General features: G+C 53.1%; 10 protein-coding genes across 10 annotated transcripts; 6 read left to right on the plus strand and 4 right to left on the minus strand.

Moving 5' to 3' along the window:
• Nucleotides 1-706: 706 nt before the first annotated feature.
• PHYSODRAFT_471962 (hypothetical protein) lies at nt 707-2,934 on the plus strand (the record flags this gene model as incomplete). The annotated part of the gene is made up of 3 exons (XM_009519436.1): nt 707-1,324; nt 1,405-1,503; nt 1,681-2,934. 3 exons carry the CDS (start codon nt 707-709, stop codon nt 2,932-2,934), a joined length of 1,971 nt encoding a protein of 656 aa, XP_009517731.1.
• Nucleotides 2,935-3,222: 288 nt separating this feature from the next.
• On the minus strand, nt 3,223-3,558 carry PHYSODRAFT_310361 (hypothetical protein; the record flags this gene model as incomplete). Its single annotated transcript, XM_009519437.1, has 1 exon — nt 3,223-3,558. The coding sequence occupies one exon, from the start codon at nt 3,556-3,558 to the stop codon at nt 3,223-3,225; it is 336 nt and encodes a 111-aa protein (XP_009517732.1).
• A 236-nt stretch (nt 3,559-3,794) lies between these two features.
• On the plus strand, nt 3,795-5,681 carry PHYSODRAFT_476816 (hypothetical protein; the record flags this gene model as incomplete). Its single annotated transcript, XM_009519438.1, has 1 exon — nt 3,795-5,681. The coding sequence occupies one exon, from the start codon at nt 3,795-3,797 to the stop codon at nt 5,679-5,681; it is 1,887 nt and encodes a 628-aa protein (XP_009517733.1).
• A 213-nt stretch (nt 5,682-5,894) lies between these two features.
• PHYSODRAFT_553458 (hypothetical protein) lies at nt 5,895-7,865 on the minus strand (the record flags this gene model as incomplete). The annotated part of the gene is made up of 1 exon (XM_009519439.1): nt 5,895-7,865. The coding sequence occupies exon 1, from the start codon at nt 7,653-7,655 to the stop codon at nt 5,895-5,897; it is 1,761 nt and encodes a 586-aa protein (XP_009517734.1). The 5' UTR covers nt 7,656-7,865.
• A 1,624-nt stretch (nt 7,866-9,489) lies between these two features.
• On the plus strand, nt 9,490-9,660 carry PHYSODRAFT_468540 (hypothetical protein; the record flags this gene model as incomplete). Its single annotated transcript, XM_009519440.1, has 1 exon — nt 9,490-9,660. A coding segment is annotated over one exon (171 nt), but the record flags the coding sequence as incomplete, so codon positions are not given.
• Nucleotides 9,661-9,805: 145 nt separating this feature from the next.
• On the plus strand, nt 9,806-10,223 carry PHYSODRAFT_476289 (hypothetical protein; the record flags this gene model as incomplete). Its single annotated transcript, XM_009519441.1, has 2 exons — nt 9,806-9,996; nt 10,067-10,223. 2 exons carry the CDS (start codon nt 9,806-9,808, stop codon nt 10,221-10,223), a joined length of 348 nt encoding a protein of 115 aa, XP_009517736.1.
• Nucleotides 10,224-10,733: 510 nt separating this feature from the next.
• PHYSODRAFT_382246 (hypothetical protein) lies at nt 10,734-10,901 on the plus strand (the record flags this gene model as incomplete). Its single annotated transcript, XM_009519442.1, has 1 exon — nt 10,734-10,901. A coding segment is annotated over one exon (168 nt), but the record flags the coding sequence as incomplete, so codon positions are not given.
• A 1,031-nt stretch (nt 10,902-11,932) lies between these two features.
• Nucleotides 11,933-12,786, plus strand: PHYSODRAFT_378181 (hypothetical protein; the record flags this gene model as incomplete). Its single annotated transcript, XM_009519443.1, has 2 exons — nt 11,933-12,060; nt 12,141-12,786. Coding segments are annotated over 2 exons (774 nt in total), but the record flags the coding sequence as incomplete, so codon positions are not given.
• A 262-nt stretch (nt 12,787-13,048) lies between these two features.
• Nucleotides 13,049-13,403, minus strand: PHYSODRAFT_323834 (hypothetical protein; the record flags this gene model as incomplete). Its single annotated transcript, XM_009519444.1, has 2 exons — nt 13,049-13,082; nt 13,156-13,403. The coding sequence occupies 2 exons, from the start codon at nt 13,401-13,403 to the stop codon at nt 13,049-13,051; spliced, it is 282 nt and encodes a 93-aa protein (XP_009517739.1).
• Nucleotides 13,404-13,798: 395 nt separating this feature from the next.
• On the minus strand, nt 13,799-14,427 carry PHYSODRAFT_466753 (hypothetical protein; the record flags this gene model as incomplete). The annotated part of the gene is made up of 3 exons (XM_009519445.1): nt 13,799-13,972; nt 14,047-14,147; nt 14,184-14,427. Coding segments are annotated over 3 exons (519 nt in total), but the record flags the coding sequence as incomplete, so codon positions are not given.
• Nucleotides 14,428-14,608: the final 181 nt, after the last annotated feature.

Genomic DNA, 14,608 nt, shown 5'->3' on the forward strand with positions numbered 1-14,608 from the left:
AGGCAGTACGCGTTTCTTGCTTGGCGTAGTCTAGGCAAGCCCCGGCAATACCGACGCCTCTATCACAGTGTACTAGGTGTTAATGGGCATGAGCAGGGACTGCTTAACGTACAGGAGTCAGATACTTTTAGAACTAATCGCGTCGTTTCAATATATCTTAATAGAGGTTGAATCCTCTCATTTCGGTGGAGCTCCAATGATGCGTGAACTGAAGATATTTGCACCGCATCATGGGGCTATGAACTTTTCAAATTATATTGCCTGTTGCACCGCCCAATGTTCGTGTGCAATGATGAAAATCAACAGAAGTAACGGCATACTCTAGTACTGTAAATGTGGAATCTCAATGCGTTGATCAGTCTACTAGTACTGTGCCTACGCTTCTTGAAGAGACAGCACAAAACTCTCATAAAATCCCGCCGTACTTTAGATTCCAACGCGAAAGTGGCGGACTCAAGTACACCTGTGCAGTGTACACGCAAAAAAAATCAACGCGAAATAAAGCTCAGGTTGCCTCTCAGCGAGATGCTTTGCCCTACTACTTCTCTTCTCACATTTTCATTCGTCGAAACCCTCTCTCCATTTCGTCCAACCGCCGTCGTCCGTCGTTTCGGCATCTGGTTCCGTAGCTCTTCCGACCGGTCGCACCTTCCTGCATACTGAACGCAAGTGAACTGTGCGCAGCATTCCTCCTCTCACCCACGCCATGCGCAGCCGCTGGGTCGACTCGCTCAAGCGCGGCATCTCGGCGTCCCCGCGCGACGAGCGCTCGCCGCAGCCCTCGGGGGCCACGCCCACGCCCACGCCGAGCTCCACGCTCTCGTCCGTTTCCGCGCCCAGCCTCAGCGGCGCCGAGAACCCGGCCTTCGTGCATGACGCCGAGCGCTGCGACTGCGTGGGCGCCTGTAGCGTCGCGCGCGTGCTGGAGAACTGCGTGCTGCAAGGTGGTGTGCACCACACGCACATGCACGTGCTGACGTACCTGGGGCGGCCGCTGCGCTCCGAGTGCTGCTGCTACCCGGTAGCCGTGCAGTGGTTCCGCGCTGTGGGGGAGCAGGACGACTTCCAGGTCATCCCGGGCGCCTGCGACGAGTGGTACACGCCCACGGCGGACGACATCGGCGCGCGCATCCTGGCCAAGGTCATGATCGAGGACGAGGACGTGCTCAAGACCAAGATGCTTGAGTACGGACCCATCAAGGAGGACCCGGAGGTGCGCAGCAAGGTGGAGATGTATCTCGAGCGCAAGTCCGTGCTGTTCATGGGCCTCCGCAGCATCGCGGTGCAAGACGGCAGCGAGTATCTGCACGAGGAAGAGCTCACGGTACGGAGGAGGAGGAAGATGCTGAGAGAGGAGAGGAAGGAGGAGAGGGCTGATCTTTGTGGTGTTTTTGGGAACTGTAGGAGAGCTGGACGCTGCTGATTGACGACCGCAGGGTGCGCTTGACGTGCGAGTCGTCGCTGATCCCGCCGTTCGAGAGCCTCTACACCCCTGACATCAAGGTAAGAGCGCGTCGTGGTGCAGTTCCATCGGGTGTTGGGGGCTCATTTGCATTTCGTGGATTGTTTGTTGCCTTTCCGTCGACGGATCGATCGGCTCACCGCGCGATGACTCGACTGCTCTACACCAACTGTACCAAATGTATCAACTGGCTATCTCTTGGACTTGTGTGACTGCAGCTGGAAATGGTGCGAGGCACACCGAACGAGTTCTACCTGCACCTGGCACAAGGATGTTACGTTCGACTCCGCGCTGAATCCAACACGGTGCGGGATATCATCGTGCTCACGCTGCGCGCCTTCTGCAAGATGGCTGTCTCGGATGAGACCACCCACAGCGCCGTTGCAAAGGGACTATCCCCGATGCTGACATTACGCAAGATCGCCCAAGAGGAAGATGCCAAGAAGCAGCCACCAGTAGGTGCCAGTGCAAACTTTGGCGGATTGCTGGGATTAAGTTGCATGCTGAGGTTGTACACGCCGTCTCTTGATTTCGACCAGCAGACCCAGGAAGCCCCTCCGCCTCCACCGCCGCCAGCTCCAGTGTACGATCTCCCGTGGAATCGATCGGCGAGTAACTCGTTCAGTCTGGAACCGCCTGAGTCGACAGGTACAAGTACCGTGCTCGACGAAGTGGATGAATCACTTGACGCAGGCAGCAGACGACCGAGTCTTGCAAGCAGCCTTGGTGCTGGAATGGGAGGTGACGGGTGGCAGCACAGCGACGACTTGGACGATTCGCTGCTGATGGACGCTGAGGCGTTGATCGGCAACGCCCAGAAGATGGGCATTCAGTACCAGATTTTGCCGCGCGCTCCGAAGCGCATCTCGATTTTGGATATCCCGGACCTACAGATCATCGAGGCGATGGAAGCCTTGAGTGATAACGGTGTTACGGGAAACACAACTGCAAGTGCGCAGCAGGAAGAAGAAAGAATGCGGCAACAGCAACGAGACCAGAAGCGGCGCAGAGGAAGCAGTGGCAGCACAGATGACACCACCCCGGAGGTCCACCTTGGTCAAGGTGGCAATGGTAACAACGTCGATGGAAGTGTTGGAACCGGAATGCCGGAGCTGCTGGATGCCAGCTGCATCGACAAAGCGATAGAGGAGTTCATGGCAGACGGCAGTCTCCGAAAAGAGAATGTGGACGTGGCAGCATTACGGCAACGCTACGTTGCGATCTTCTGCTCGCTGCAGCGCGAGCTGCACACGTACAAGCAGCGCGTGGTGACGTTATCCAAGCAGCTCGAGGAGAAGCAGGAGCTCAACTCGAGCTTCCGCAAGGACATCGAGTCGCTGCGTAGCGCACTCACGTCCATGCAACTCGCTGACAAAGTGTACGACCTCGTATCCACAGACCTGCAGCAGCTCGTGAAGCGAGCGGCTACACCCGCGGAAGCCGCCCCGGCAGTACCCAACGTGTCGTTCTGATCTCCAAAGCCCAAGTAAAATCCCCACCAACAGCTCGAGTGTATTAGAGAGCTAATCCAAGTCAACAACCCAAAATGTATCGTGTCTGGAAGATGCTCGTGTTCCACCTGATCGATCACTCACACCACCACCTGCAGCACCCGCAACACCACCACCACCACCATACTACTAGTAACTGCAACGATAGAGAAGCATTAAACCACCCCCGCGCATATCGATGCGTCGTCGTCGGGGTCTCCTCCATTATTGCGTATCCTTCCTTCGCCCTCCCCCTCCTTCTCTCTCGCTCTACTGACTCTTCTCGAGCGCCTCGATCCGCTTGGACAGCGCCGCGTTCTGCGCGATCATCTCGTCCTTGAGGCTCCCCACGGAGCTCTGGATCTGCTTTGTCGAGTGCTCCACGTCCTCCGACAGCACGTAGAGGCCGTAGCCGGCGCCCACCGACACGCCCACGGCGAACGACACGACGCGCTGCAAGAAGGAGCTGCCGCCCTTCTTGACCACGACGGGCGCGGGCGTGGGCGCGGCCTTGGCGGCCTCCTCCTTGGCCTCCTTGGCCTCCGAGGCGAAGCGGCGCACGAGACCCCGGGACTTGGCGACCTTGGCGACCTGGCAGCGAAGCATGATTCTGGCTGGACCTTGAGCACGTCGGAGCTTGGAGCTTCTTGATGTGGGGCGTGTGGCTCGAGGAGACCGATGGGTCCCGATTGGACAATATTAAATGGTACAGTGAACCGATACTCTGGAATTTGATGCTTGGACCTTTGAGAGCGCATCAAGTTGAAGTGTCCGTTACACTTTGTGTGTTGCCTTTTTGGAGCGGGTGCACTGGAGCATTGGGTGGGACTCGCATTGACAAGATGCATCCGACGGGGGGAAACAATGGCGCGGACCTCACCCAGCTGCAGCGCGAGTACCGCAACATGGAGCTGAACCGCAAGGTGTACGCGGACGAGAGCCACCAGGTGATGCGGCGCCAGCAGGCTGTGATCGAGAAGCTGCGCAAGGACAACGAGGAGATGAAGGCCGAGCTGACGCTGGCGGAGCGCCACATCAACGAAGGCGCCGTGGCGCAGCAGCAGGAGCAGATCGCGCGCCTGCAGGAGCAGATCGACGGCTACAACCGCAAGAACGTGGGCGAGAGCAAGCGCCTCGAGACGCTCACGCAGCAGATCCAGGTCATGCGGCACAAGGTGCTGCACCAGAAGAAGCACATGGGCGGCGTGAACGCCGCGAGGGAGAACCAGCAGATGGTCAGCAAGCAGATCCGCATCCTCGAGAACCGACTGGACAAGTCCCTCGTCAAGTTCAACGAGGCGCTGGCGCAGAACAAGGTGCTGCGTGAGGAGATTGACAACTTACGTCGAGAACGCGTCGTCTTCGACACCATTTACCGCAAGCTCGAGCGCGAGCACGCCGAGAAGAAGAGGCAGATGGCACAGACCATTGAGCTGAGCAACCAGGCTTATGAGCAGCGTGACGCGGCGCAACTCGAGCTACGAAGCCTTCAAGATGAAAATCGGGCGGAGCTTGAAGCTCATCGACGAGCTCTGTCCGAGTTGATGGAGAGACTTGAAGAGAGCAAGATCCTCGCTGGAGGAGACACGACGAGCTATAGACGGGGTGGATCTGCAGGTGCAGGAGCTCCAAGTGGCGGCGCATCGGGAGGGATTTATGCAGGCAACATGTCGGCGGATGAGGAGAGCGAGATGAAGAGTAAAGTGCAGAAGGGCACGTGGGGTGTGGCCAAGGAGAAGGTGCACGTCCAGGTCTCCATCGAGCGTGTGCAGAACTTCGAGGAGGCTTTCCTGAAGATCAAGGCAGCCACGCGAATCGACGATCTGGAGCAGCTCGTGACGTCTTTCATCAAGAAGGAAGACCAGAACTTCTCACTGTTCAACTATGTCAACGAGCAAAGCAATGAGATCGAGAAGCTCGAGGAGTGGATAGCAGCTTTGCGAGACGAAGAGCGTCGGTACACGGGAAATGGCGATGGCGCTAATGGAGCCGCAGGGGGTGACGACGATGGCGTCGGTCAACACAAGCAGCTTCTGCGAGAGCTCGAGGCGAGGCTTGCACTTACGGAACAGGCAGCTGAGAAGTGCGAGGCGCGCTGCGCGGAGGCCCAGAAGACCGTCAACGCTGTCAAGCGCGCCATTCAAAGTTTGTTTACGAAGACTGGATGCAACGCTCAGGCCATGGTGGAGATGCTGGGCGACTCGGCGGTCACCGAAGCCAACATGATGGCTTACCTCGGTGTCATTGAGCAGAAGACAAACGAAATCTTGCACCAGTACGCCGCCGTTCTCGCGAAGCAACAGGCGGACGCACAGAAGAACAAAACAACCACCGACGCCTACGATCGCGAGTCACAGTTCGCCGCTAATGCGATGTCCAACAATTCGGCGGCAGTTGGGGCGGCAGGCGGCACAAACGGAGCTGTGGCGACGTTGCACTCAATTCTTGGCGTAGGGCCGATTACTCCTATGGGCCAGGAGCCCCTGCAGATCAATCCGCCCAACCTGGACGATTACTCGTCAGAGGATGAAGACAGCGGCGACAACGAAGACACCATGCATCCTCTCACGCGCGACGAGCTCAAGGTACGCACGCTCAAGGGCATGCGGCGACTCAATCATGTGAATGGCTCCCCGTCAGGAACGATCAGCAGCACGAACATCAAAGACGGTAAGCGCGTTGTCACCAACGTGTCCTTCCCGAGCTCCCCAAAGTACCGGAAGCAGTAGCTCTCAAGCATCTCTGTGCGTTGTTATTGCATTAAAAATCTGTGAGATCTTAGGCATTACTTTTATTTGACTTCCATGCATGTTTACCACTTTATCTATCTTGTGCTATGCAAGCCTTACCAGCATTTACATGCTCCTTGTCGACTTGAGTTCGTTACTTGTACGTGTTTACTTTTGCGTTGATGTGGTCTTAAACGCTGCTCATACTCCGCTCTAGTCAGAGTCACAATAGAGGTAGAGTCTCGAGAATGGCACGCGCAGGTCGAGGTGCACCGCGCAGAACGGGCAAATCGCACGGCCGTTGGGCATGCGCAACGCTGAATAGTGCTGTGCGAGCTTGGTGCTGATGGCGTGTCCGCAGGGGTTGAACACGCACTCGGGGATCGCGTGCTGTTCTTCCGCCGACTGCAGCTGCGAGTTTTCTTTGAGCAGGAGCCGCACCAGGGACCCTGGCGTTCTGCAGAGCGGACACGTGTGCGACTTGGCAATACGCTCCTCATAGCCAAACACATGTCCGCACGCCGTGAAGACGTGAGGTATTTGGTCCAGTGGAACGTCTTCACCCGGAGCAGCACGCGTAAATCGTAGCGAGTGCAGCTGAACGGGGCACTGGACATTAAGACGCTCGAGCTGCGTGCTCACCGAGGACAGCGTTGCTCGACCGTACACTACAGGGGCCTCCAGCAGTTCGTTGTCTTCAGCTTCAGCTTCGAGCCCAGTGCGGTGGTTTGTCTGGAATTGTAGTTGAACTCCGCCCAGATCAATGATCGCTCCGTCCGCCAGTATCGGCGCAAAACCTTCAGCCTTCCCGGCTGGACGGTTGAATGCACTACTACGCATCGCTTTCAACCTCGAGCTTGATGACTTTTCGTCCACAGTGCGTGACTCAATCGCGAACAATTTGCCATTCACCGATACCTCGAACCACTGCTTGCACTCAGGAAGCCACACACGAACGCCATTCTTGGTCAATCCGTCCAGCGGCAGCTCGTTCGCATCCTGCAGATCCACCTCGAAGTGCTCCAGCAGTCCGTCCTCCTTTGTTTCGTCGATGTAATGCTTGACTTCTCCACTCGCCAGATTATTGCTGCTCTGTTTGACGCGACTAAAGCCCCCCCTGTTAGCACTACCGTCCCTGGATTGCTCCAACATCGTCCGCATCACGCACGCATGATTCGTCGCGAAACGTTTCGCCCACATTCCACAGTGTGAGCAATGCTTCAACGCATGCCCCGCCGTGCTCATACGTCTTGCCACATCAAAGCCTCCAGCATAAATGCGGCACTCGTACGGTGGCTCTCGCGAGCACAAAATCCTCGCAGCATAGCGCGAAATGGTCCCGGACGAGCCAACGCGCGGTCCTGGGATCACGAAATCGTTCTGGCGACACGGCATGCGCCCGATCTGGAACATGTCGGTGCTGTCGTCCGAGTGAAACTCCGTGACGCAGGCGAATGGATCCTTGTCGTTCATGGGGACGCACATTTGGTACGGCGCGACAACTGGAGGAGAGTCCTCTCTCTGATTGTCGACAACACTCAGGCGGCTTCGTGTCCTCTCGATACGCTGCATGATGCGCGTGGTGATACCTTTGAGGTCTTTGGTCATCGTTTCGTTGGCTCGGTGCTTGGACTGCTTGAGGTTACTGGTCCCCGCCTGGTGCTTGGATTCCTTGAGCTCTTCAATGGATCGGACGTGGTGGAATCGACGCAGCTGCACACCGTTGGGTCGCGAGCGCTTCTCCAGCACGAACTCGGCGTTCTGGTCGCCCAGCGGCTTCCACGTTTGCCCCAAAGCGCGCTTGGAGCTCGCGGAGGAGGACGACGACGAGATGCTGGCCACCGACCGGTCGCCCTCCTCTGACAGTCCGAAGGACGACGGCGCGCTCTCCACGCTGCCGCTGCGAGGGCGAAGCTCCACCGTGTCCACGCGGTAGCTGCTGTAGCCGAGCACCACGAGCCGTCCGTACTCCATTGTCGCTGTTGAATTAAGAAATGACGACCCAGCACGGCCAAGCAGATGGCTGCGGAGGAGGAGGCGAAGGCGCTGGGGCTACTGGACGGAGCTGGATACAAGAGGACGCACAGGCGAGCGCGTGTGATCTTTTATCTTGGTTTTGAACGAGGTCGGAATGGACGGGAACGAGGCCTCCAGCCGAAGGAACGTGTACGGAACTCTATCACGGAGTTGCTGCTCTTTTTCCGCTGTGAGTCAACTGCGGTGTAGAATGCGATTGATATCGGGGTTTGGTTATGTGCGATATAACAAAAAGGGGCACTGCGGCAAAGGGGAGTGGTTAGAGCAACCATAAGTATGGTTGCTTTTAGCCATTCTGAGACATGTATGGTTGCATTTAGGGATTTCAAAAATTACGAGCGTTAAGCCCTTAGGTACGCAAATCACGCTAAAGTGCGCTTCTGATTAGGTACGATGCCATTAAGTGCGCCACACATGGGGCACGCACCTCTCGCGAATGAGTCAAGCACCAAACAGCGAGGGGGGACCGATGGCTCCTGCGGGGGGAGCCATTATAAACGGTAATCAGTATGCTCCATGTTGGTGGCAACGAGAGTATCTACGTGCCTCACATTTTGTTTGAATTCTGTCGGTATGTATTGTTTAGGCCGAAAGCTGCGGAACGTAAACGAGGAGCTAAACTACATGTACGCCGCTCTCGGGATTGAAAAAGACGACGACGAAGACGAAGACTTTGTTTTGGATGAGGAGGATGAGGGAGACAACGGCGACGAAGAGGCGGAGGATTGCTACCAAGAGGAGGAAGACGAAGAAGAGGTCGATGATGACGAGGAGAGCGATAGCGATGAAGAGGAGGGTGACGACGATGAAGAGGAGGCGAGTGACGATGAACAGGAGGCACGACGACGGAGAATCCAGCACAGAAGACGAAGCAGAAGCGGGTAAGACTCGTTTGGATTATTGTTGATACTTATTGAGTTGAACTGATAATGTATTGTGTATTTTTTTAGTTTGTTTAGAACGCAGGACACGCAAACAGAGCCCCGAGCCGAGAAAGAAAGCCACAGCACGCAAGAAAACACCAGATATTCTCGTTAAAGTTGCTTTAAGCAAAAAGGTTGCGCTATCATTAATATTGACGACATTCACTTTGGAATCGATAGATACCGGTCTGGCCAAATGCAAGCTTTCTGCTGGGGATGAAGCCCAATCTTTCGCGAAAGAGCGTAAGGCGGAGTTGCAGCTTCACGAGTCTGTCGACGCTGATTCGGCCCCACGTTTATCCAAGCGGAACAAGCAGTACATACCGTGGAAGCGATCAAGCAAGCACCTTGACGAGTTGCGGGAGATCAACGAGGAGCGCGAAGAAATTATCAGCCCCGTTTCCGCCCTTTACCCCGGCGATTATCAAGAGTTGGAGCAAGTTCAACGCACACTTGAAAATATACAAGCAGAAGCACCACCTCAAGTTTCGAGTACGAAGCTCGGAGACACGAAATCAGTACAACAGGTATGTGTGACCTCTGTTTGATGAGAAATTTAAGTTATTAACGAAACCCCCTTTCATATGCAGCAATCATCGGGACCAAATCCCTTCACGTTTAATTGGAGTCACAAGGTCCTCCGCTGTACACACGGTGTTTCGCAAGCGTCGCGCTCCAAGGGACATCGCAATAGAAAAGGCAACTATTGCGGGCGTCCTGCACGCATGACACCAACCGTTCAGCGGATGGAAAATGGCAAATTTCGAATTGTCATAAGAAACGAGGTATCTGCCTTTTCGTGTATTTGTTTGCTTTGTTAGTATTTCTCACATGTCGCTGTTAATAATCAGAACTTTACCCACACGCACCCGACCACCCGAACGCAAGCATCGTTGTACCTGACAACAAAGACACTTCCGTTGGACGAGCAAGATCTCGAAGATGTTAAGACTTTAACGGATGCTAGTGTTTCTTCCAAGCACATCACGAACTTCCTGAATGAGAAAATCGGTGCGTAGTTTTATATATGATATGCTGAAGTGATACTTACGTAACTGTTCGCGCTTTGTGTGTTTGCTAGGCTGCAAAATAACACCTCAACAGACCCGTAATCTGATCCGCACTATTATGGGGCACGACGCAGCGGAGGCCCGTTTGAAAGACATGCTGCAAGCTATCCGCCAGTTACACGGTAGTGACGTCCTTGTTATTCAAGACCAAATGGACGTGACATGCGGTATCATGATGCAAACAAAGGTGCAGAAGTTGATGTTCGAGCGCTGGGGCGACACTCTTACGATGGATTTCACTCACGGCACGAACAATTTGGGCTATCACTTGGGTGCGTATGAGTTGTTCGGTATAGCAACTTTATCTTTGTTACGGCAACCTTGCGTAGTTATAGCAACCATATCGATGATATAGCAACCTTATTAACAAAGTGATTTTCTACTGTTGTGTGTTGGATATTTCAGGGAGTCTGGTCGTCACAACCGCTACTGGTAGAGGGTTCCCAGTTGTAGACTTCATATGCCTCAACCAACGAGCTCCGATGATGACAACAATCCTGGAGTATTTCTAAGAGAAAAACCCAAGTTGGCGGATGATATCCTCCATCGTGATCGACAAAGATTTAGTTGAGTGGAGGGTGCTGAAAACATTGAAGCAATACTGCGAAGACAACAAGAAACAAGCTTTATTCTCGTACTTTGAAAAGAACTGGGATTCGTGTCGAGACATGTGGGCGAACTTTGCTCGCAGCAAATTTTTCACGGCTGGGAATACTACAACGAACAGGATCGAGTCAAACTGGAATCATGTGAAAATACTGTTGGGGCCCAAGAACGAATTGACAAGACTATTGCGGGCTTGGTGCAGCATCAAATCATGATAACTCAGCAGATCGGGTTCGTCATCGCGCAGCACCATTCGACTTCGCCCGTTCCTAAAACCATACCGATGTTTCTCCGGACGGTAGCAACTCGACTGTACCCTGACATCTTCGAGAAAGTGAGAAAAGAGTGGGAACGATTTGTGAACTTCATGGCAGATGCGACTTGTGAGCGTACAGCGTCGGGTCCTTCACAATGGAAAATTTTATTGCGGGAATCAAACCTTTCGCTGTCACGATGTGGAGTGGACGTGTACTTGTCTATTTTATAGCAGTCACCATTTACCATGTCGTCATCTTATGCACTTAGCACGCGAGGGGCATGGCTTCAAACTGCTTCCAGCTATGGCAATTCATGATCGGTGGAGTACGTACCAGACCTTGGAAGTGAAAAACGAATTGACGGCTGCAGCGGAAATGTTACAGCCAATTGTGCAGATGTCCAAGTTAAGGTTGCCGAAAGTAAAGTTGCCGAACGACACTGGGGCTGAACCAGAACAACCCCTTTATGCTGCGGGGGGTAACGCTTCGCCAACCAAAGCTAGGAAGCAAGTTGCGTACGTACGGCTACGGCGAGGTGAACGGACAAACCAGGTTGTATTGTCTTCAGCTGAAAAATACGCATACGCAAAAGCGATGCTGGAACCACTATTGGAACACCTGTCAGATTTGGCTAGTGCCGACTTCTACCAAGAGCTAAGTGCCTGGAAGGAACGATCGACATAGGGCTCAACCGTGTCAACCCTGCCCCCCAACCGAGTTCTACAGAATCTGCTGAAGATAGCAAGCAAGAAGAAGATGTATCTGAACCTGTCTCAGACTCCATTCTGGACCCCGTGGAGGCAATGGGGACTATGACGCTCATGGACGCATTGGAAAGCAGCCCCATGACCATGAATTATGGCGATTACGAGTCCGACGAAAGTATGTTACCGACACAACGCACTCACCTTTCGCAGTCATCTCCAATTCGACCCCCCATCGACGAGAAATCTCATGACAGCTGCGGAATGAGTAGCTGTGACAAGGTTTCAAGCTCTACGAAGCCTGACACAGAGTCGCGCGTGCGCCAGGTCAATGTCGTTAGAGTTCCTAAGCCACCAAGCCAAGGAAAGTCAAGGTCAACTCCGAAACAGCTGAGGCAAACTACGATCAGTCTCAAAGCCGACCGTCTTGCTGTTCACAAGTACCTCACTGAACTTGCCGTGACTTTGGATCAGTTCCTGATTTGGGCCAGAAACACCTCAAATCTGAAGCGCGTGATGGAGATGCTGTCGAAGTATCCTGTTCAGCTGGAGGATGCCTATCTAAGAGCTCGGAAGATTGATTGTCATTGGGAAATTGTACGACCTGCGGACTACATGCACACATTTGTAATTCCACAAGACCTCGCCCTATCAATGCAGGCAGCAACGACTACTACCCGGAAGGAGAAACAGCCAATTGTACTGGATGAAAAGGCCAAGAAGCAAGGACTTGTTCTCGACATCGTCTTGGCGATTGATCCAAAACTGTGGAAATTTAGCGGGTATGGTTGCTTTAGCGATATGGTTGCTTTAGCGATATGGTTGCTTTAATAGGGTTGCTTTAACATGCTTATGTTTCTAGACAATATGTAGGTGCTCTAACAGGATTCTACGCGATCATGGCGAAGTGTACCTCATGGTTGAAGGACCGAAAGTGGCTGGAGCAAGATTGGCGTAAAGTTGACTCCATCGTGGATCTTTTCGCTGCGGAGACAGCAACTGCAGGACTACCGCGTGATGCTGTTCCCGAGCGGCACCAAGGTCTAGCGAACGAAATTATCTCAAAGTTTACTTCAAGTCGGCTACGCACTGAATTTGTGACGCTCTCCAACAAAGTCCTGATCAGCTTTGACAACATCGTGGGAGGGATCTGTCGTGGATGGCTAAATGATAGCCCTGTGGACTTTTGCTTGGAGACCCTTGCGAGATCGGTGGGGAAGTGCCATGTGCTGTCATCACTGACATGGGCTATCGGATGGCCAAGTCTCCCAAAGACAGCACTTGCAGCAACGAATTTTATTATCCACCCCGTTAATCTGCACGCAGACCACTGGAGGGTAATTATCCTTCGCCTACGCTACACGGCAAAAACAAGCAAACTTCCGGTGCATGTTTACATGTACGAGCCGCTCATTGATGATGACTATCACCATGAAATGGAAATCGTGTGGACTGGAATTCCGAAAGACAAAGAAAATGAAGGAAAGGAGGGGCTTCATGGTTATGTGGAGAGGTGGCACACTGCTTCTGACCCCCGTGGCCATCTTTTCTTCGATCCGATTGAGTGGATCTGTGCCCCTCTACAACCTGATTTTGCTAGCTGTGGTGTAATGGTAGTAGCCCAAGCCCACAGCTATCTTACGGGGAACTTGCAGATGCAACTTTCTAGAATTTTCAAGAATGACGTCAAGGTGATGCGATTGAAAATGCTGTGGGTCATCATGTGTTACTCCCAAGAACGTCGTCTCTCTGAACGCGACGTCGCTAAAGCTAGCCAGATTCATCAGCAGCTACAGAACCAGCTCTGAGAAACACCACAGTCTGTATTTACCTTTAAATACAGAGTATATGCTGCGTTAGTCTTTCATTTTTTGCACCGCCACTCCAGTAGAACATCGAGGGAAACAGCGTCGACCTCTGCGGTGAGACCACCTTGGTCGGCCCCTTCATCGCCCAAGACGGCTGCTAACGCATAGCTGTTCTCTTCGCGATCTTTGACGAGGGCTTGGATTTGTAGCTGCGCTGCCAGAAGCTTTTCCAGATGCTCGGTAAGCTCATCCAGCTTCTTCTTGAGGAGTGCAATCTCGGCGATTTTCGCGCCATGTGCCAGCGATTTCTTCTCCATTTTTGCTGTCGCTCAAAATCTGCTAAGTGTTGAAAATGTGGGACACATATTGTCATGTGTTTCACGTATTGCTGTGTAGAGAACATCAGTTAGACGCCACCACGACGTGTCTAGATTTAGAGATATATGTAGCAAGACCATGACGAGGGCGACGTGTCACTGTCATTTACGAGTCATTTAAAATAAATTACCGGGTGCCAGCTGGTTTTAGGGTTGCTTTAGGCCTTGTGGTTGCTTTAATTTCTGTCGTGTTGTCGTCATATGGTTGCTGTAACGCCATTCGTGGCAAAGTTACGACGGGTCAACTGAGACTTTTGTTCCAATTTAGCACCAGAAGAATCCAAGCAGCACGATTTTTTTGTGTGGCCGTGAGTGAGGGTGCGTGGGAAAGTAAATTATTCCATTTCGCGGAACGTGTCGAGCTCTTGTTCATCGGACGTCGGACGGGGAGAAATGCCGTTGGGGAAAATATTGGTGTGCAAGTCGTCCTCGATGCCGTCGAACGCCTCGAAGTTGACTGGCGCCTCCTGCAGCTTCTCGACGACCTGCGAGAACTGCAACAGCGTGTCCTGTAATACATGAACAAAAAACTGTTAGATAATGCAAAATGCTCATATCAACTAGAGTACTTGAGCCTTCGTACCATGATGGCGTAGCTCTTTTGCTCGATTGCCAAGTCGATAGTGCTAGCGGCTCGCTGGGGCATGGTCATAGAGCGTCTGGAATTCGCTGAAGCCTTGGAAGCTCCTGATGCCTTGGAACCTCCTGAAGTCCTGGAACCTCGGATTGAGATAGAGGTCTTGCGCTGAACGCTTTCAAGCGTAGTGACTGTTGCAGCGTCCAAAGTGCGCTGTAAATTCAGAATCGTGCGCCTCATGCTCTCAAACTCGTGCGCTACCAGCAGCTGCTCTTCTGAAAGCATGAAGGGCTCCGGTTTTCTTGCCGGCTGATTCTTTGGCACTTTCTTGTACTGCGTTACGAGGCTCATCGTAGTCTTCGTTCGCCAAGAAACGGATGATCCGCCCTACGAGGAAAGAACACAGCAAAACGACATGAATAACGTAGTCCTCGACAGCGCAATGCAGTTTTTTTTTTCTTAAATGCCTTACCTGCTTGACGACCATCTTTTCCAGGTGCTTCTCGTACAGCGAGTAGAACTGTGTTCCAACCAGTGATAGTGGCATCGCAGAGTAAATTGTAGCAAC

This window comes from Phytophthora sojae (assembly GCF_000149755.1).
Source record: "Phytophthora sojae unplaced genomic scaffold PHYSOscaffold_1, whole genome shotgun sequence".
Taxonomy (NCBI): Eukaryota; Oomycota; class Peronosporomycetes; order Peronosporales; family Peronosporaceae; genus Phytophthora; species Phytophthora sojae.